Consider the following 21,329-nt stretch of genomic DNA (forward strand, 5'->3'; position numbering starts at 1 on the left):
CGTGAACAGCTAGTTTGGGACCCAAGTCATATATAAGCCCATTTTCTTCATCTCTAAAAAGGAAATGACAACAAGTCTAATCAGTGGATTTTTAGCTATGCCATAAAATTTAACTTATTTTGAGGTACTGTTACCATTTTTATCAGAAATTTAACTACTTGTTGAGTAAGACATATTAGAGATATGATTCAGGAACAGATTTGAAGCAAGTCCAATTTACATGAATCTGACCTTATTTGAGAACCACTTCTAAGCACTTAGTCATTTAACAATATTTACTGAGTGCCTATTTTAAGCACTGAGCATACACAATTAGCAAAACAGGCCAGGTCTATAGACTGCACATTCCATTAAAAGGTTATTAATTAAATATCTTCCTGATGCTAAGTCTAATATACCCATTGACTAAAGATTCAGATAATGGCCGAGAAAGGAGCAGGCAAAAGAACAATTTCCTAACAGCAAGATATTTTCTGCAGAGGCAAAAACAGGTCTTGAGTTGAAGGGGGAACTATGAAAAAGCACTTTTATAAAAGGACAGAAGACTAAGTGAGAAAATGAGGATGAGTACACTTGATACAACTCTTCAGAGGCTGCAAGTCATTCTGCACTTGCCCAGTGGGTCGTGTCTGCCTTTCAGCCCTCTCTATTGGAGGTTTGCCACTATCACTGCTGTATCTTTCACAACAAGAAAACCACAGTAAGCAACAGCTCTGCGAAACATACCGTCAGCATCATCTGAATCTTCGTCTTCGTCTCTGTCTTTAGACTTCCTCTTAGAAGCGGGTCGACACCTGAGAACGTCCTGTGAGGACAAGTGACGGAAGTACCCTTGAGAGAAGAGCTCGTTCTCATCCTCTTCCTCTTCCTCCTGGTCAATCTCAAACGTGGGTTCTAATCTTGGCATCGGCCTCTCGGAGTCAGAGTCTTCAAAAGGCTCGTCTAAGACCTCCGTGGTCTCAGAAATGGTTTCTGTGACCACACTGCTATTGTGGTGTTTGCGCTTTCGGACTCGCCTTCTTCGGTGAAGAATTGGTTTCTATTTAAAAGAGAAAGGAGCATTTTATTTACAGTAATGAATGCTATCATTTCCATTAGTAACATGATTAATAGTTTTTAAACCTGTTAGAATTAGCACATACAAAATGAATAGGCCGTTTGCCAAAAGACATTTTGAATATTATTTCAAAATACTATAGTAAAAGATAAAAAATACTATAGTAAGACACTATACATACATAAAGTGTCACAGATACAAAGTATCACTGAATACAACTTTGTAAAAGAATAGACAGGCATGCCTAGAGAGTAGATATTAACATTCCCTTACTAACAGTTCAGTTAAATTTAGCACCCTAGGGAAGCTGCCTATTTCAGAAATGACACAGTGACTAGTCCCTTAACTTCTCTTTTCCTCAAAAGAAAAAAAGAAATAAAACACTCTTCGTCTCACAGCTCCACTGTGCAGGTCAGCAGAACCATCAGGAAGGCTGTACACCATTTTCATAGGCTATCCACAAAGAGTTACAGTGGAGCCTGGGAATGGGTACCGGTCTCCTTGGTGTCCGTGAGCATTCAGAAGTAAAATAACTCTGTTACTGGGACCTGGTACATTAGGCACAATTTTGTACTAGGGTTGATCTAACACCTTGAATCACATGAAAGATATCACAAAATAATACTGTATCACCCAAACTGATCTAATTCAATCCCCTCATTCTAGAGCGGCCAGAGAATTTACAGAACTTGCTTTAAGGTCATATCCAGTCAGTAGAGAAATGGCTGTAAAACAGTTTCTGACTCCTAGTCAAGTGAATCTCTTCAAAAACTTCAAAAGTATCCTGTACGTGATCTCACTGCCTGTTATAATATTCTCTTTTTACACAGGCAAATAGCACAATTTTATTTTATAAAAAGGCAATATAAGCCTAGGATGGCAAAGATATATTCTTCATGGTCACGTAACGAACAGCAGGTTAATCATTTTTTCTTCACTTCAAATTTACTAGTTTTCTAGTTGAGAACACAATTTTCAAACTAGGTTAAACATGGACTTGCTCTGAGGAGAAATGGCTGATCCTAGGACTGGGGCATGAAATACACAAGATGAACCTGGAACATTTTGTAGAACCAGAATGTAACGAAGTGCTCAAAACAAAACAAACCAAAAACACTTCACAATGTTGACGGTATGTATGTTGAAGAGACACAGGAGCAAAACTGAAAGAGTTCCTCATGGCCAAGGCTGGAACAATTTGAGCAACAAATTAGTAAGACGGTAGAACTGGATTATAACTTGAAGTATAAAGTAAATATCTATGAGTCCATACTGATATAAATAAATGCCTGAATCAAGATATAGATGGGGGAAAATGGATAAATCCCCCAAACAGAATTCCAAATAATTAACACGATATTCTGCTCTTAGGGAGTAGAGCATAACTCCCTGTACCTTAAGTGTGGGCTGTAGGCAGTAACTTCCTTCCAAAGAATACAGTATGGAAAAGAGTTTGAAAAAAGGAGTAACTTTACAGTAGAGAAACCTGACAAACCTGATACCTGGAGCCAGGCGACCGGGGTTAATGTGAACGTGAACAGTGAGAAGTCACACTGGCAGCAAATACCCTTGTACTTGGTAATCGGTATGGACTGATGGCAGATACCCTTATATGATGTGATGAGAATGGCACTTTACCTCTGGGGCCTTCTTCCCCAAAACCCATCACCCCATTTTACTATCATAAGGGGCGTTCTACAGAATCTAGCCAGTACTCCTCAAACCTGGCAAGGCCTTCAAAAACAAGTAGTCTGAGAAACTGTCAACAACAAGAAGGGGGCCTAAAGAGACATGACGACTAAACGTAAGGTGGTGTGCTGGGGCAGGAGAGGACATTAGAGAAAACAGAGGAAAGCTGAATGAAGTATGGACTCTAGCTAAAAATGTATCAGTACTGGTTCACTGTGACAAATGTACCATACCAAGGTAAAAGGTTAATAATAGGGGAAACTGGGGAATATAGGAACTCTTTGTACTTTCTTTGCAATAAATTTGTAAATCTAAAACTCTTCTAAAATGGAAAGCTCATTCTTTAATAAACAGCCCTATCTTCTTTTTTTTTTTAAAGGTTCTGCTAAGGAAAAGAATGATTTTATTGCTCTGGATGAAAGCTGTCACCTCACTAGCACAGAATGGCTCATCCAGAGCTGACACACTTCAGTCTGGCTGGTCTGCAGCAATGTTTAAAGTTCACCCCATAGCCTGGGAGATTTCTGGTATACAGATTAACAGAATTCACTGTCATCATCACACAGCATTTACTAACGATCTGGCTATCATTCAACCTTTGCAAGATGATGAAATATAGTTTAGAAAATACTTTTAAAACAAAGTTAAGTCAAACCACTGGAGGGTTGGAGAGGAGAGCGAGAAGGGAGGACAGAGGACAGGAGAGACAGTACCACCAGGGGTGAGAAGAATGGCTTCACTCCGAGCATCGCAATGCAGGGCACCGTTACGCCCACTTTCCATCGAACTGTGTAGTGGTTTCCTCTCCTTTTCTAATAGAAACATTTCTAATCTGTAGGTTTTGTTTGTTTGTGTTTGGCCACACCACGTGGCATGCGGGATCTTAGTTCCCCAACCACGGATCAAACCCGTGCCCCCTGCAGTGGAAGCGCAGCATCTTAACCACTGGACCACCAGGGAAGTCCCTGTATGTTTTTTTTAAATCCCTGAAAAGTCATACTTTGAAATCAAACTAGCAAGCTGAGAACAGTCTGTCAGCCCTTAAATAAGTTTGTGACTTCTAAGTGAACTCCCACGAACCAAAGAAGTCATGTGCACATTTCAAATGCTCACTGGGAACATCACATGCTGCAACATACTGAGGCTTGAAGCTGAAAGGCTAACACACTATGGGTTAACTCCAGGACAGCACAGAGACAGGCCCCACCTTCCGCTTCAGCGTGGGCTTGGTGAGGACCGGGGGCGAGCTGGACCGCGGGCTCTCGGGCTCCCCCTCCTCCTCGCTGCTCTCGCTGCAGCCCCGCAGGAGGGCCCTGTCCCCATCGCTGTAGCGACCTTCACTGTAGCGACGGGACAGCCTGTCGTGGCTTTCTGGCAGCCCACACTTCAGAGGCTCGGGGCTTTTCTTGAGCGGTCCTCGCCAGAGCTCGAGCCCCTCACTCGGTCTTCTTTTGGGACCGTCTGGCTTCGCGTCCTGGCTCGGCTGCTCCTGCGAGGCTGCCGACTGCTCCTGGCCTTCCGTGTACTCTTCTTGGCAGGTTTCTGATTTTTCCTCACAGTCTCCATACTGCTCCGGAGGAGCTGATGTCTCCTCCAAAAGCAGTTTTGAATCCTCATCACCAAAGCGCTCCTGGGCTTTTCTGTTCTTCCTCCTCCAGCGGCCTCTCCGAGATGGCTGATTATTGGCAGGAAGACTGTCACGGGGAAGGACCTGTTTGTTCAAACGCGTAGAACTGGCTGGCGCTGTAACTTCTGGTTTCTTTTCACTTTCTATTGAAGAATAAGAATCTTGTTCTTTGTTCTCACGAGATGCAGACTTCCCCACCTGATGTTAGAAAATAAAACCATGCTGGTTAATTTTCAGTCTTATTTGGTTATATCTCCTATTCTGACCTTTTAAATACTGAGATAAAAAAAGAAAACAGAGCTTTAAAGAGAAAGTTATTATTTAATGGCTAACAAATATCTCTTATGTGTTAGTGACTGTTTTAAATACTATATGGGTATAATTCACACCAATTACATGAAGTATTATTATTATTATATCCCCATTTTACAAATGACGTTAACTGAGGCACAAAAAAATGTAAGTAACTTGCCCCAGGTCATGCAATGGCAAATGAAGAAGCTGGGATATAAACCCAGACAGTCTGACCCAAGAGTCAGTGCTCTTAACTGCTATACAATACCATATTCAATAAACGAAGTGAATATTATTATTCTTATAATCTGGTAAATGTTAAATGAGATAGTTTATGAAATTTCTCAGAAACAAATTTATAAACAGAGGAGACGGACTCTGGGGTATGGGCAAGAGAAAGAGGATGCTCAAAAAATGAAAGAAAATTTCTGTAATTATTTTGACTTATTTTATTCTGAATATTTTATTTTATTTTGAAAATTACACTAAACAGGGGTATGAAACTTTATGTTTATCAAAGGAGGACACAGATTTTTAAAGGATGAAAAGCACTGCTTTAAAAAAAAGAACAGGGGCTTCCCTGGTGGCGCAGTGGTTGAGAGTCCGCCTGCCGATGCAGGGGACACGGGTTCGTGCCCCGGTCTGGGAAGATCCCACATGCCGCGGAGCGGCTGGGCCCGTGAGCCACGGCCGCTGAGCCTGCGCGTCTGGAGCCTGTGCTCTGCAACGGGAGGGGCCACAACAGTGAGAGGCCCGTGTACCGCGAAAAAAAAAAAAAATTAAATTAAAAATAAATAAATAAATAAGAAAAGAACAGAGACAAGTACACATCACATGAAGAAAAATACTGAAAATGATGTAATGGAGTACAGTCCCTCGTTAACCCTTTAATGGCTAGAGACACTGAACTATTTGGTGCTCTGTTAGAAAACATGCATCTGTTTATTTCCTTAATGTTTTAAGGAAAATGCATCTTCATTTTATTTTAAACAATGGTCAGATTTAGATTCAATTCAGATTCCTCAATTCCTATACAGCTTCAAATTTAGCTGCTTATTGGCACTGTGATAAGAAATATTTACTCATAAGTAACATATTATAACAAATTTGAAGGTTTCCTAATGATAGAAGGCTTAAAAATATAGAAAGAAGTAAACAAAACCCAGTCTTCCTGAAATTTCTATCATTGAAATAAACTCAGAAATTCTAATGTGAATTTATGGTGTTGGTTTAAGATATCATTATAGGTACATCACAAACACTCATGAAAACCAAAACATGCTCTTGTATCATCAACAACAGGGACCATTCGTGCCCTTACACTCGGCTCTAATTCTCCTTCCTGGCTCTGAGGCTCTTCCTGTTCTCCCTCCTCCTCCTCCTCCTCCTCCTCCTCTTCCTCCTCCTCCTCTTCCTCCTCCTCTTCCTCCTCCTCCGAGACGACGGAATTGGAGACTATGACAGGAGTCCAGCGCAAACACTCTGGATCTACATCCACAGGCCGCAGATTCAGCTGAAGCTTTGCCATGTGATCTTGGATCAGTTTTTCCCGGCGGATAATCACAAATCTGAAACCAGAGAAAAGTTTATAGCAATCAACGACGCACAAGGAGCACCAAACAATGAATATGGAGCTACACCCTCGGAAAGCCCTGGAGATAAAAACGCTTCACAAAAAGCCTGCCTGGGAAGACACCGCCACTGAGATGGCTCAGAATATGAACTGGACAAACACTTCACACTCAACTAGAGTGAGGGATGAGGTTGTTTCAGCCACTTCCCATTCTCACATTTCCCACCTCTGAAACTTCTGCTACTCTCCTGTACTCTTTTACTCTCCATCTTTCTAGCCCAAATGCCTCCTTTCTTTGTGACCTTTTCTCAACCACACTAGAAAAGGGTAATAAGCTGTCTTTCCTTTGACCTGTATTTCTTTTGTCCCATTTGTATGGAAATTAATCAAGGGTGTATTTTATTTGACACTATTTCTACAGTTGTTACCTCTTGTATTGTGAAGGAGCTCCCAATAAATAAAAGATTCAGTAGCTTAGGTACAAAAGTTAGAAGAAGGAAGACCAGAAAAAAAGTTGTAAAAAAAATATGGTCAATAGTATAAAATACAGAAAGGAAAATGATGTCTCAGTATCACCAAGTACACCATTTGTATTAGTTTATGTCCTTTAATTGATAATTTGGCTGTCCGATCCAAAACCTTCTACCTAATTATCTTTCAAAGGTTATACAAAGGGATGTGATACTCACTGGTCACTCCGGAAGTCCAGCATTCGCAGGTGGTGGAGTGTGGAAGTAATGTCTTGAGGGCAGATTCCAGTCAACTTACTTAACTTCTTAATGCTGATTTGCTTGTCGTTTTGGTGATAAAGGCACTCCAATATTACACTTTTCCAATAAGCCATGTAGGAAAGACGACCTAGATCGGATAACGGTTTCTCTGGAGACCCTGCTTGGCCTTCACGCTTTGATAACAAATAACCTAAAGAAACCCCCAAATCACAAATATGTCAGAGAGCCTAAAAGAGGGCGGTTTACAAAAATAACAAGCCCCTCTTCCACAATCAATCCAAGTATCATACGCTATAATTTCAAAGGTAAATTCCTTCAAGAAAAAGAACAAAATTACAAAATCACTTGAAAACAAATTTGCAGGAAGAGTACATAATTTGTACACACCGAACATTAAGTTAGTATTACTTCGTCTATAGTTAATATAAATCACACTGTTAGAATCAGGACTTCACATTAATAGGCAAGAATGCTTTTTATTCAATGTACAAGGAGGGGAAACCACCCTTGCATGTTTTATTTAGACCACTAGATGGCAACAGATCCACACGAACTGCACAATACAAAAGAACACCTTTAGTTTTTACATAACCCTATCTATGAAGATTGCAGTTCTTCTGTGAATGATTTAGATGACGATTTCTAACTTCAACCAAAGCTCTCCTCACAATTACCTATCACCCTAATTTCTGGTGAACAAGAATGTCAGTGTGCGAATGTCACTGTGCGTGGTGGTATTACTTTGTCCTCTTGTCCAGTGCGTGAGTCTCAAGAACAGGAAAAGAAAGGCATAAATTCTAAGGGAAATCAGTCTAAGAATGGTAATGTGGGAAAATACATTACATTAAAATAATGTTTTATAATAAAAAATACTGTAATCATACAATTATTTGTATATCTCAAAAAAATGACTAATAAATGCATAATAAAATATTTTCCCAACTTTGCTACTTAATGGCATACATGTCCAATCATGAGTCCTATTTCAAAACAGTATACTGATATTAAAGGAAATAATCTGAGTTTTACCCTCTACTATTAGTCAGAAAAAAAAACACCAAGAAAATGTAAAAAATAACCAATGGCACATATTTCCAATAAAATATAGTCAGGAACACAGTCTAAGGCCAAGGAGAATAAGCTTCATTGGTCTGCATGAGAATTAATACTAGTGATGTAATCATCTGATATTTAGAAGAATTTCCTGTATCAAAATCCTCAGTTTAACCATTACTTCTTTAAATATTATTTAAATATTATTATTTATTCAAATATTATTCCTTTAAATATTATTTTTAGCCCAATTATCTGAGGGAAAATATGCCCTCAAATACCACTATTTTATAATCAGTATAAAATTTACCTCAAACATACATTTACTTTCTAAGCAAGATTATCAATGTATAAAACAAAATGCAGGGCTTCCCTGGTGGCGCAGTGGTTAAGAATCCGCCTGCCAATGCAGGGGACACAGGTTTGAGCCCTGGTCCGGGAAGATCCCACATGCCACAGAGCAACTAAGCCCATGTGCCACAACTACTGAGCCTGCGCTCTAGAGCCCGTGAGCCACAACTACGGAAGCCCACGCGCCTAGAGCCCATGCTCCGCAACAAGAGAAGCCACCGCAATGAGAAGCCCGCGCACCGCAACAAAGAGTAGCCCCCGCTCACTGCAACTAGGAGAAAGCCTGCGTGCAGCAACGAAGACCCAACACAGCCAAAAATAAATAAATAAATTTATAAAAACAACAACAACAAATTGCAAGTTCCACAATAACCTTTTTTAAGAACTGTTAGCTTTCAATTTTAACTCAAATTTTTTACTGTATCATTTACTTCTAAAATTTTTAAAGGTGCGTATTTTTAACCACGAGGTAGATAGAGCCTGTAACTAAAAAAACGATGCACACACACATTTTCTCAGATAACTGGGTAATCAAAAGAGGGCAGGTGCTGCACTTCTTTATTAGTACTAATTTAAGTAGTTCTACAGTGTTTTTAATATTGTTGTGAGAATTAACTGCATGAAACAGAACTAAGTTCTGTTGTAAATTAATAGCTGCAAATTAAAACTATTTGCTATAGATCACACAGAAGCTCATATCCAATATTAGCTATTTTGGAAATATTCACATGCAACCAAAAGAAAAAGAATGTTCATGGCCTTAGGCTTTAAAGTTCCACTCAGCAGGGCTTCCCTGGTGGCACAGTGGTTGAGAATCTGCCTGCTAATGCAGGGGACACGGGTTCGAGCCCTGGTCTGGGAAGATCCCACATGCCGCGGAGCAACTAGGCCCGTGAGCCACAGCTACTGAGCCTGCGCGTCTGGGGCCTGTACTCCACAACAAGAGAGGCCACGACAGTGAGAGGCCCGCGCACCGCGATGAAGAGTGACCCCCGCTTGCCACAACTAGGGAAAGCCCTTGCACAGAAACGAAGACCCAACACAGCCAAAAATAAATTAATTAATTAATTAAAGTACCCTTAATTTTAAAGGATAAAAAAAAGTTCCACTCAGCAGTATGACAAAAGATACAAGCAACCAATAAATCATCTGCAAATCTTTAAAAATACACACACACACACATACTCCACAGGAAGAGACAATGAGCAATTATGTTACTATAATCCTTACTGAAATCGATGAGAAACCTGCCATAGCCCTTGCGTTGGTACTGGGGAAGAATCATTATACAGGAAACGTTGTACTTCTGTTGGCAGTGCTTTTCCTGGTGGAGAAAACAAAAGCCAAGTGTTTGGCTGGTAAGACTAAACACTGATGCTAATTTTTAAGAAACAAATACCAATAGTCAAAACCACAGCCCTGGTCCTTTGGGAATAGCAATGCACATCAGGAAAAAAACACCCCTCTGGGAGGAGAAAGGACACGGTTAAGTCACTGCCATTACCCACAAAGCAACCATACCAGGAGAATAAAAATATAAAATGAAATGACGCCACCCAACACCATGTGCAATTCAAAAACAGTATGTCAATGCCTGAGGTGAGCAGAGGAATCCGAGTCCCAACGGATCTGCAAAGCTACAAATGGTGTGTCAGTGTGGCACCCTAGAAGTGGGACGATTCATCACCAAAGTTTCCTTTATTTCCCTTTTTGGTGCTACATAGGGTGGGAATAAGTACACTTTTATAAATCAAGCAATATATTTAAAATTACATTTAACTACTGAAATAGCCTAATAACAGAACTAGGACTTTTCACTTAACTATCTTTATACACTTAGATTTTACCATGGGCTTTGCTTAAATGAAAGTACATCTTTTACATTGTTTGACTACAAAAGAAACTATTTTTTCACCCCAAGAGAATGAAAAATTGAAGGAGAGAAAATACCCTTTAATAAAAATGGCTTCCTAAAAATTCTTACTTCTATGCCTAAAATGCAAATTAGGAAGAGATTTAAAATGAGAAAGAACTCAGAGAGGTAATGACTCTGTTTATTTCATGAGTTCTATCTATCATCACCATGGGAGTAGAAGTCATAGTAAAGCTTTCCCTCTGGGTAAGCAGCAGTTTATGTTCCCAGCAGAGTACAGTCTGTTGAACATTACTAGGCACCTGCTGGTACCAGGTAAGTTTCTCAATGTTCCTTCTGTTTCCCTTTCCAGAAAGCTAGATGGCACCCAGAGGTGCTGCATCCTGTAGTGTCTCCTAGTGAGAACCAGCAAAGACTGTTTCAGATTTCCATATGAATTCAAAACAAATTTAAGCTGATATACTTACTTTAGAAAAATAGCCAACAAGGTGGCAGCCCTTGACATCATTCTGGGTTAGTACATAAAAAAGAAATGGCTCCACGTCATAATAGAGTGTTTTGTGGTCAAGAAACAATTTTGCCAAGAGACACAGGTTCTGACAATAAATGGTACTCACATTCCCATCAACCTAGAGGAAAAAAATAGACAAAATGGTCAGCAGGGTGTCTCTTTAGTTCTAGAATAACACACATCAGAAACAAGCACCTGTGAGTACCCACAGTCCAGCCTAAGACGAGCTGGCAGCTATCAGAACAAAATGGACCTGGAAGCGGTCCCTTGAAACGGCAGAGCACAGTGCCTGCTATTTTAAAACAACTAAATATATAAAACACTGCACTTCAACAAAGCATGAAAAGTCTAGACAAGGAGGTGATGGCCAGTTTTAAAAACAGCACTTTTTGCTTTTATAACAAGATTGACTACAGGAATCCTTCAGATGGCAAGCTGATCTGATGTATTTTTTAAAGTATTCAATTCAACAAAAGATCTAAATGCAACCTCTCTTCTAAAATACATATAAGTAAAGCAAGGTAAAAGGATAGTTTAATCTGTGCCAGCAGCTAAAAGCAATGTAATCTGACTGCCATGATGAGATTTCCCCCAAATAAAGCTACTCAAGGGATTATTATCTATTGTCAGAAGCACCAAGCAGGTTCCCTAGGCAGCAACCTGGCAAGTGAGGTTATTTCTTGGACTCCGGTTGGCCAAGATCAGGAGGACTAGGCTACACGCTCCCAATACCCCTGTAATTCTTGGCACTGCTGGAGTCAGCTCTTTTATGAAAATGCCAACAATTGCCTACATCAGACCCAAAGACATTGACATTTCAAGACTGCAATTTCTTTAGCAATTTAAGTAATTTATTGTACACCACACCCTTTCCCTCCCCACGAGGTCAAGAGCTCCTCTATTCCTCACCTAAAATAAAGGCTTTGGGAAGATGAAGAAAGTGAGGGATGGAATAGTTCCTGACAATCTGAAATTCGATCATCATAGTAATTAACAGAACTGAGCACATGGCAGGTACTCAATTAATACTTGGCAATTAAACCACAGAACTGAGATCAAGAAATTAAAAACCACTACTAACAACACAGAATCACAGATGTAGCATAAGTCATACAAACATGATGCAGTCAGGAAATATATTAAGATTTATTCAATATACAGCTATTACACATACCTCTACACAATATTCCTTTAAATAGAGCAGTAGAAATCTTTTCAATTAAGTGTCATATTTCATAGATTCTAAGACACAATCTTATCACATCTAAACATAAGTAAAATCCGTTGGCATTTAATAATCAAATGGAGTTTGATCATAATTTGCAGTACCTTTACTTCTCAGTAGTACATAAAATAAGATATATTACAACTGATGTCTTTGATTCAGTGAAATACAGAATAGTTTATTCAGAGATCAAGCTTGTGAACTGGGTACCACTTAGATTGGCCTAATTCTGCTTCTCCCTCATACACCTGAATTACTGACTCAACAGTGAATGAACAACAGTAAAATAACATTTCCAAAAAAAAATCAAGTTGTGCAATTAAAGTACAGGTGGCACTGTATTTGAAATGGGTAGGAAGACAACTACTAAACATCTTCTACTTTACCTCAAAGACAGAAATGTTATTCTTTCTATAAATCTCATTAGCAGGAGGATGGAACCAACCACATTTCTTCATGTGCTGCTGTAGAATAGTTCTACTTTTCATATATTTTAGACAGAATTCACAGAGATACAACTTAGGCAGCCTGTAAAAAATAATTACACAAATAAGAGGGCTTTATATTTTATAAGACTTTAAACTTTCATCACTATTCTTTTTTGATTCTCATTACTACCCAGGTAAAAAGGTAAAGAATGTATCATTATCCCCATTAACCAAATGAAAAAAAGGAAAAACAAAAACTAAAGATAAAACTAAGTTGAATAACAGGATCCAACTAATTAACGGCAAGAAGGCAGGGGTGAGAATCAATTCACCCAATTCAGTGCTCTTCCTATTAGACTAATATTTTGCAGTCTTTTTAAGTTACCCACGGGACAGATATGAAAATCTCACCTTCTCTACTCCTTGATAATCTCCATTAAGTAAAAAGTAAAGTCTACCTTGAGAACACACCAATAAGTGAAGATTTTGTTACGCTATATATTCTTTCTTCCTTTATTTGATCATTCAGTCATTAATTTCAGAAAATGAACATTTATTGAATACTATCAGGCCCCTGTGCTAGGTACACTAGGTACAGAGTGCTGAGTAGGATGGACATATAGTAGGTATTATAAAAGCAGATTTTGTATATCTTTTTAAGTATAAAATTATAGTATGTTTTTTTCAAGTCAGGACATAACTACACTACCTCCTTCCTTCCACCCCTGAAATTCTGGCTTCCTCTCTAGTTAAATATCACATTAAATCCTGCAACTCAAAAGTCTATTTTTCAAGGTGAAATAAAATTTCAATTTATTCATTCACATATTCTCTGTTATAGTCATATCATTTATATTTATTCAACTGTCTTGCTATTTTAGCCGTAGTTTAACAGGATTTCTTCCTTATAATGTCCCTTTTATGAGGAGCTAGGCAACAAAGTGATGAGATCAGTTCATAAAGTAACAGAAGGAACATAACCTAAACTAAAACCCAGTGGCCTTTATATGTACTTTAGTCTGAATTGAGAAGACCCCCAATGGCTCTCTATTATAAAATATACACCCCATGTATCCTCAGCACAGAGGCTTCCCTGCATCCTGAACTGTGTCCAAAACTGGTAAGCATGCCTTGGTAAGCTAAGATCTGATCCTACAATGAAAACTGCATATGTGAAAATACTGGATGATATGACAAAAAATATAATCCAAATAAAATACGGTATCTTCCCTCATATAAATAAGTACTGAGGCGGAAGGAAATTTTTAAAAAACCTCATTAATTTAGTTGCCATCAGTTTAGATAGCTATGCTTTAAAAAGATTAATCTGGAATTAAAGAAAAAGTAGATTAATGTACAAAAATGTTTACTTTGTTAACGTGTGAAGACCATAACTAGTTTTTCAAGTTCTACTTTAGAAGCAGCTTTTGAAGCATATTTACCTGAAAACATCTAACATTCAACTAAAGCCTTTCCCAGGTGTATTATGGAACACTAGTTCTGTATACACTTAAGTGTTTCATGCTCAAGTAAAGTGGGAAAAGGCATGTGATTAATTTTTTCTTCTCCCCTGGGGATTCACAATGTGTATTAATTCCTTCTCTACAATCCCACATCTTATTTTTAAAACTGCCATTCAGCACACTAAAAGCTTCCATGGAACTGCTGTGGTATATAATATTTCTAAATGTCTACAATATGTAACACAAAAATAATGTCTAATATTAGTCAAACTCAAACAACCCAAAATTATATCATTAGTACAAAAATAAGCCATTCCAAAATAAAGTACTGAGTGAACCAAATAATGACTGACATTACAAATAAAAGCAGCAGGCGCCAAGAGCACAGAAAAGAAAGGCTTCCTAGGCCACTCTGCTTATTTCCTTTGCACGTTGCCTCAAACTACTCAGAGAAGCAACGACAGCAGGATAAATAGCTTTTTCCTTCTTTACCACAAGAACTAAAAAAAACTCAAAATGAAATGGCCCCAGTTGTATACTTCATCATCTAATGTGGGCACTAATTGTATTAACTGAGTCTCAAAGATGACCCACAACTGCCAGCCTGTCTTCCTGAATATCTTGGATTTTGAACGATTTCTTCTTCAAAGGAAGGTGGAAGAATGAGGTTCTCCCTATAAATGTACTTAATGGCATCCTCCTCCCTGCAACTACTCTACTACTTACCTATTCTTTACCTGTTCTAAATTCTCAATGGGCTATATCTAGAAAAGACAAAAACTCTTTGAAAAGATACATGAACCTCAATGTTCATAGCAGTACTATTTACAATAGCCCAGACATGCAAGCAACCCAAGCGCACATCAACAGAAGATGTGGTACATATACACCCATATACATACAATGGAATATTACTCAGCCATGAAGAAGAACGAACTATTGTCATCTGCAGCAACATGCATGGACCTAGAGAATGTCATACTAAGTGAAGTCAGACAGGGAAAGACAAACACTTTATGGTATCACTTCTATGTGGAGTCTAAAAACAAATACAAATGAATCTACATACAAAACAGAAACAGATTCACAAACACAGAAAACAAACTTATGGTTACCGAAGGGGAAAGGGAGGGTGGAAGGGATAAATTAGGAGTATGGGATTAACAGATATAAACTATACATAAAACAGATAAGCAACAAGAATCTACTGTGTAGCACAGGGAACTATATTCATTATCTTGTAATAACCTATTGATATAATGGAAAATAATCTAATATATATCAAATTATTTATAATATATATAAATATATGTAACAGAATCACTTTGCTATACATCTGAAACTAATACAATATTGTAAACCAACTATACTTTAATAAAATAAATAAATAAATTCTCAACGACCAATTTTAACTTGTTACAACATGAAGACAGAGAAGAATCCTTGAGTACAGGTTCTGTGTGACAGCTAAATACTTCCTGCAAATGTGAATCTAAAAAACCTAAACAAAATGCTGCGCTTTTTGAAATAAGAAAGAAAGAGACAGAGAGATGGAGGGAGGGAGGGAGGGAGGGAAGGAAGAGAAGAGAGGAGGAGGGGGAAGGGCAGGGGGGAGAGGAGGGAGAAGGGAAGAGAGGAAGAACCAGTGACTTTTCCAGGTTACAATAATGACAAATGCCAACTTCAAGCTGTTTACTTGGAATAGCAAGATGTATGGCATTTTACTGATTATTTTTTTAAAAACTTCACTGGGCCTTATTATGTGAAAACTAATAAAACAGAAGCAAGCATAATATGATCTAGTTTATTCTAAATCAGTTCCTGCTGAAAACATTTTTAAAGCCTCCTACTTATTTTTCTTTCTTTTTTTTTTTTTTTTTTTATTTTTATTTAATTTATTTATTTTTGGCTGTGTTGTGTCTTCGTTTCTGTGCGAGGGCTTTCTCTAGTTGCGGCAAGCGGGGGCCACTCTTCATCGCGGTGCGCGGGCCTCTCACTATCGCGTCCTCTCTTGTTGCGGAGCACAGGCTCCAGATGCGCAGGCTCAGTAATTGTGGCTCACGGGCCTAGTTGCTCCGCAGCATGTGGGATCTTCCCAGACCAGGGCTCGAACCTGTGTCCCCTGCATTGGCAGGCAGATTCTCAACCACTGCGCCACCAGAGAAGCCCCTCTTTCTTTTTTTTTATTGAGGTATGGCTGATGAACAATAAGTCCCAGGTGTACAACATAGTGATTCACAATTTTTGAGTTATACTCCATTTATAGTTATTATTAAAATATTGGCTATGTTCCCTGTGCTGTAAAATATGTCATTTTAGCTTATTTATTTTATACATAGTAGTTTGCACCTCTTCATCTGCACCACTATCTTGCCCCTCCCCCTTCCCTCTCCCCACTGGTAACCACTAGTTTGTTCCCTGTATCTGTGTGTCTATTTCTTTTTTGTTACATCCACTAGTTTATTTTTTAGATTCCACACATAAGTGGTATCATATAGTATTTTTCTTTGTCTGACTTATTTAGTAACCATAATACCCTCCAAGTCCATCCATGTTGCTGCAAATGGCATTATTTCGTTCCTTTTTATGGCTGAGTGGTATTCCTTTGTCATATGTACATATATACAGATACACACCACATACATAGATAAAGAAGATGTTATATATACATAACATCTTCTTTATCCATTCATTTGTTGATGGACACTTAGGTTGCTTCTATGTCTTCACTATTGTAAACAATGCTGCTATGAACACTGAGGTGCATATATCTTTTCGATTTAATGTTTTTGTTTTCTTTGGATATATACCCAGAAGTGGAATTGTTGGATCATATGGTAGTTCTACTTTTAGTTTTTTGAGGAACCTCCACACTGTTCTGCACAGTAACTGCATCAATTTAAATTCCACCAAGTGTACAATGGTTCTCTATTCTCCACATCCTCGCCAACATGTTATTTGTAGATTTTTTTTGATGACAGCCATTCTGACAGGCGTGAGGTAATATCTCATTGTGGTTTTAATTTGCATTTCTCTAATGATCAACAATGTTGAGCATCTTTTCACATGCCTGTTGGCCATCTGCATGTCTTCTTTGGAAAAATATCTATTCAGGTCTTCTACCCATTTTTTAATCAGCTGGTTTTGGGGTTTTTTTTTGTTTGTTTGATGTTGAGTTGTACGAGCTGTTTATATATTTTGGATATTAACCTCTTATTGGTCATATCATTTGCAAGTATTTTCTCCCATTCAGTAGTAGGTTGTCTTTTCATTTTGTCAGTGGTTTCCTTTGCTGGGCAAAAGCTTTTAAGTTTAATTAGGTTCCATTTGTTTATTTTTGCTTTTACTTCCTTTGCTTTAGGAGACAGATCCCCCCAAAACACTGCTGCGATTTATGTCAAAGAGTGTTCCACCTATATTTTCTTCTAGAAGTTTTATGGTTTCAGGTCTTATCTTTAGGTCTTTAAACCATTTTGAGTTTACTTTTGTACCTGGTTTAAGAAAATTGTCTAATTTCATTCTGTTGCATGTAGCTGTCCAGTCATCCCACCATCATTTACTGAAGAGACTGTCTTTTCCCCATTGTACATTCTTGCTTTCTTTGTCATAGATTAATTCACCATAAGTGTGTGGGTTTATTTCTGGGCTTTCTATCCTGTTCCACTGATCTGTGTGTCTGTTTCTGTGCCAGTACCATACTGTTTTGATTACTGTGGCTTTGTAGTATAGTCTGAAGTCAGGGAGCATGATGCCTCCAGCTCTGTTTTACTTTCTCAAGATTGTTTTAGCTATTCAGGATCTTTTGTGTTTCTACACAAAGTTTAAAATTTTTGTTCCAGTTCTATGAAAAATGTCATTAGTAATTTGATAGGGACTGCACTGAATCGGTAGATTGCCTTGCGTAATATGGTCATTTTTAACAATAATAATTCTTCTAATCCATGAACACAGTATATAACTTTCCATTTGTTTGTGTCATCTTCAATTTCTTTCATCAATGTCTTAATAGTTTTCTGAGTACATGTCTTTTACCTCCTTAGGTAGGTTTATTCCTAGGTATTTTATTCTTTTTGATGCGACTGTAAATGGGATTGTTTCCTTAATTTCTCTTTCTGATAGTTCACTGTTAGTGTACAGAAATGCAACAAATTTCTGCACATTAATTTTGTATCCTGCAACTTTACCAAATTCATCGATGAGCTCTAGAAGTTTTTTGTGGCATCTTTAGGATTTTCTATGTATAGTATCATGTTATCTGCAAACAGTGACAGTTTTAATTCTTCCTTTCCAGTCGGAATTCCTTTTATTTCTTTTGCTTGTCTGACTGCTGCAGCTTGGACTTCCAATACTATGTTGAATAAAAGTGGTGAGTGAGCACCCCTGTCTTGTTCCTGATCTGAGAGGAAATGCTTTTGGCTTTCCATAACTGAGTATGACATTAGCTGTGGGCTTATCATATATGGCCTTTATTATGTTGAGGTATGTTCCTTCTATGCCCACTTTCTGGAGAGTTTTTATCATAAATGGATGTTGAATTTTGTCAAAAGCTTTTAATGCATCTACTGAGATGATTATATCGTTTTTCTTCTTCAATTTGCTAATGTGGTATATATCACACCGACTGATTTGCAGATACTGAAAAATCTCTGAAGCCCTGGGATAAATCTCACTTGATTACTGCTTACAATTGTTTATGATCATTTTAATGTATTGTTGTATTTGGTTTGCTAGTATTTTGTTGAGGATTTTTGTATCTATGTTCATCAGTGATATTGGCCTGTAATTTTCTTTTCTTGTGGTTATTTTTATCTGGTTTTGGTATCAGGGTGATGCTGGCCTCATAGAATGAGTTCAGAAGCATTCTTTCCTCTGTAGTTTTTTGGAATAGTTTGAGAAGGACAGGTGTTAACTCTTCACTAAATGTTTGGTAGAATTCATCTATAAAGCCATCTGGTCTTAGGGTTTTGTTTATTGGGAGTTGTTTTATTACTGATTCAATTTCATTACTGGAAATTGGTCTGTTCATATCTTCTATTTCTTCCTGCTTCAGCCTTGGGAGATTCTAAATTTCTAGGAATTTTTCCATTTTTTCTAGGTTGTCCATTTGACTGGCATACAGTTGTTTGTCATAGTCTCTTATGATCCTTTGTATTTTAAAAGCCTCTTACTTTATTAAAACCAAGCCTACTGGGATGACACTGTTAGTCTAAAGGGAATCATCCAATAAAACTCCAGGAAAAAACAAAATATTTCTTCTTGTAATAGTACAAACGGCTGCAGTTCTCTCACTGAAAAGATATTATCATATAGGAAAAACATTAGCTCACATGAAATGAAATGCAGTTATTGAGATTATGAATACTCCCTGCCCTAAAGAATACTGCTGGGTGCTGCTTTCTGTCATCTTCTTCCTGAGAGCACCTCAGCCTTGACCATCAAGTTGGTGTATGGTCACTGTGATTAGCTGCATCATGGGGTATAGCCCCCATACTTGACATTCAATTTTAAAGTCACCCATTATATGGACACCATAGTCTATGAAGTCAGGACTGGGCTGCAGCTTATTGTTTCCCTTACTTCTAGGATGATGCAAATATTCTTCCTAGAAGTCCCTACAATACCTTCTTGGCTTTTGAACATTGCCCAAGATAGTAGCAGTTTGTGTGACTTTTATAACAGGTCAACTTGTAGTAAAATTTTAATACAATAAAAATTGTATCAAATACTACTTGAGTCAAAGACTATGGTACAAGCCATCTAAGATCAATCTAGATATCAATGCTATATGGAGTAGTGAAGCAGAGAGGTTAAAGGTTATGGCTATATGGTAAGAGAAAAGTGGGATTAAATCCTGGTTCTGCCACTTATAAACTGTATGGTCTTAAATATGTTTGCTGGGGGCCCTAGGCTGTAAAACGAAGAAAGCAATATCCACCTCACAGAATTATTCCAGAGATGTTTAGTCCAGTAGCAAGCTCAGTGAATGGTAACTATAGCTGCTATTATTTATAATTAATACTATGAATATTTTTATTCTCCTTTCATCCATTTTACGTCATCATTTAATGGGCATTCAAGGACTTCAAGGATGCTGTTCTTTAGTAACTGGGGCTGTACATAATCTACGCATCAAATCAAGTCAGGAACAGGATCAAAAGGTAGAGCAAGGTTCCTAAGCTACTCAATAATGTGGGAATCTGCCTTCTTAGGATCTTAATATGATCTTGCAGCAAAGAGGTCATTAAGAACCTAGGCTCTAAGCAGCTCAGGAGTAGAGGCTATCCCATGATCACAGTTCCTCTTGCCTCTAGCCCATCAATGTCATGTTTTTAAAGGCAGAGCAGGGCCCTCCATGGACCTGTCTTCCATGTGTGTGCATAACATGGCCCTGTTGGAGAAACCTAGGGTTAAAACTCTGGTTTCTATTTTTCAACATCTGAGACTTAATCATACTGCTCCAAATGAAGCAGCATTATTGCTTCATTGCTGTTGTTTCATTTTGCTTTGTTTTTTTTTTTAAGTCATGGATGCAAGATTACTTAACATACACTACACACACAAATATCTGAATATTATGGGAGACAATGCATAATCCCACTTCCCAAAAGATTTTTCCTCCTGTGATCGTTTTTGTTTTTGCTCCAATTGTCCTATTTTGCATGCTTTAGGATTTGGAATTTTTTTTAAAGTGTTTAAAACCTTTAACAACAAGAAAATAATTTGAAGTAATTTAGCAGAGAATAATAGTCATTAACGAAGTAAAAATACAGGTTTATTATTTGGAAAACATAAGATCTCTAAACATTTTAGTCAACTTAAGTTTAAAAGAACTCAGAAGTGAAACAAACCTAAACTCATTTTAAATAGATTATGTGGTTTTCTAACAATGTACTTAAAATTATGAATAGATAGAAAAAGATCACAATTATCCATACTAAAGAGCTTATTAAATTACAGAATATTTTCTGATGCAAAATTCAGGGAACCCTCCACAATGGTGGATAAGAAAATGAATAGAAAATGTCTAAAATTCTACTTAAGAAAGTTGATGAATTTTACAGTTCTTACCCTATTGCTGCTTTCTATTACAATTCCTATTATACTTTTTTGGTTATGTATTTTTCTGCTGGCAATGTTTGTTCATTCTTTCACTGATAACTAATTCCCTCAAAGCTGATTAAGAAGTCACGTTCTAGTGACAACCTCATCAGAACAAAAAGCACATTTTTGATGAGGCTTAATATCTTAAAGTCAACAGCCTCATGGTTGGGTCCATTCTCATCTTCTATCTCCATTCCTTAGTAAATGGAGTTCCTCTCCTCCCCCTGAGAGGAAGAGAGAAGGTGCCTGTGGTTCTAATCTCTGCACTACAATCCCTGGAACAGGTGACACATGTGTTGGACAAGCTTTGTTTTCTAAGTGAAGCACTCTTGTGATTTGGACAGCTCACTTAA

General features: G+C 37.9%; 1 protein-coding gene across 3 annotated transcripts in view; it reads right to left on the bottom strand.

Annotated features, from left to right (window-relative positions):
* Positions 1-21,329, bottom strand: part of KAT6A (lysine acetyltransferase 6A) — a 116,968-nt gene that overhangs the window by 12,793 nt on the left and 82,846 nt on the right. For all 3 annotated transcript variants that reach the window (XM_027122911.1, XM_027122910.1, XM_027122909.1), the window contains exons 10-16: positions 12,371-12,512; positions 10,716-10,877; positions 9,606-9,699; positions 6,930-7,161; positions 5,989-6,235; positions 3,954-4,571; positions 727-1,039 (exon numbers count right to left, since the gene is read on the bottom strand). In XM_027122911.1, coding sequence (XP_026978712.1) covers positions 727-1,039; positions 3,954-4,571; positions 5,989-6,235; positions 6,930-7,161; positions 9,606-9,699; positions 10,716-10,877; positions 12,371-12,512 — 1,808 coding nt within the window. The remainder of the gene's footprint in view (positions 1-726; positions 1,040-3,953; positions 4,572-5,988; positions 6,236-6,929; positions 7,162-9,605; positions 9,700-10,715; positions 10,878-12,370; positions 12,513-21,329) is intronic.

Source organism: Aethalodelphis obliquidens, unplaced genomic scaffold (assembly GCF_003676395.1).
Source record: "Aethalodelphis obliquidens isolate GAN/ISIS:26980383/991018 unplaced genomic scaffold, ASM367639v1 scaffold25, whole genome shotgun sequence".
Taxonomy (NCBI): Eukaryota; Metazoa; Chordata; class Mammalia; order Artiodactyla; family Delphinidae; genus Aethalodelphis; species Aethalodelphis obliquidens.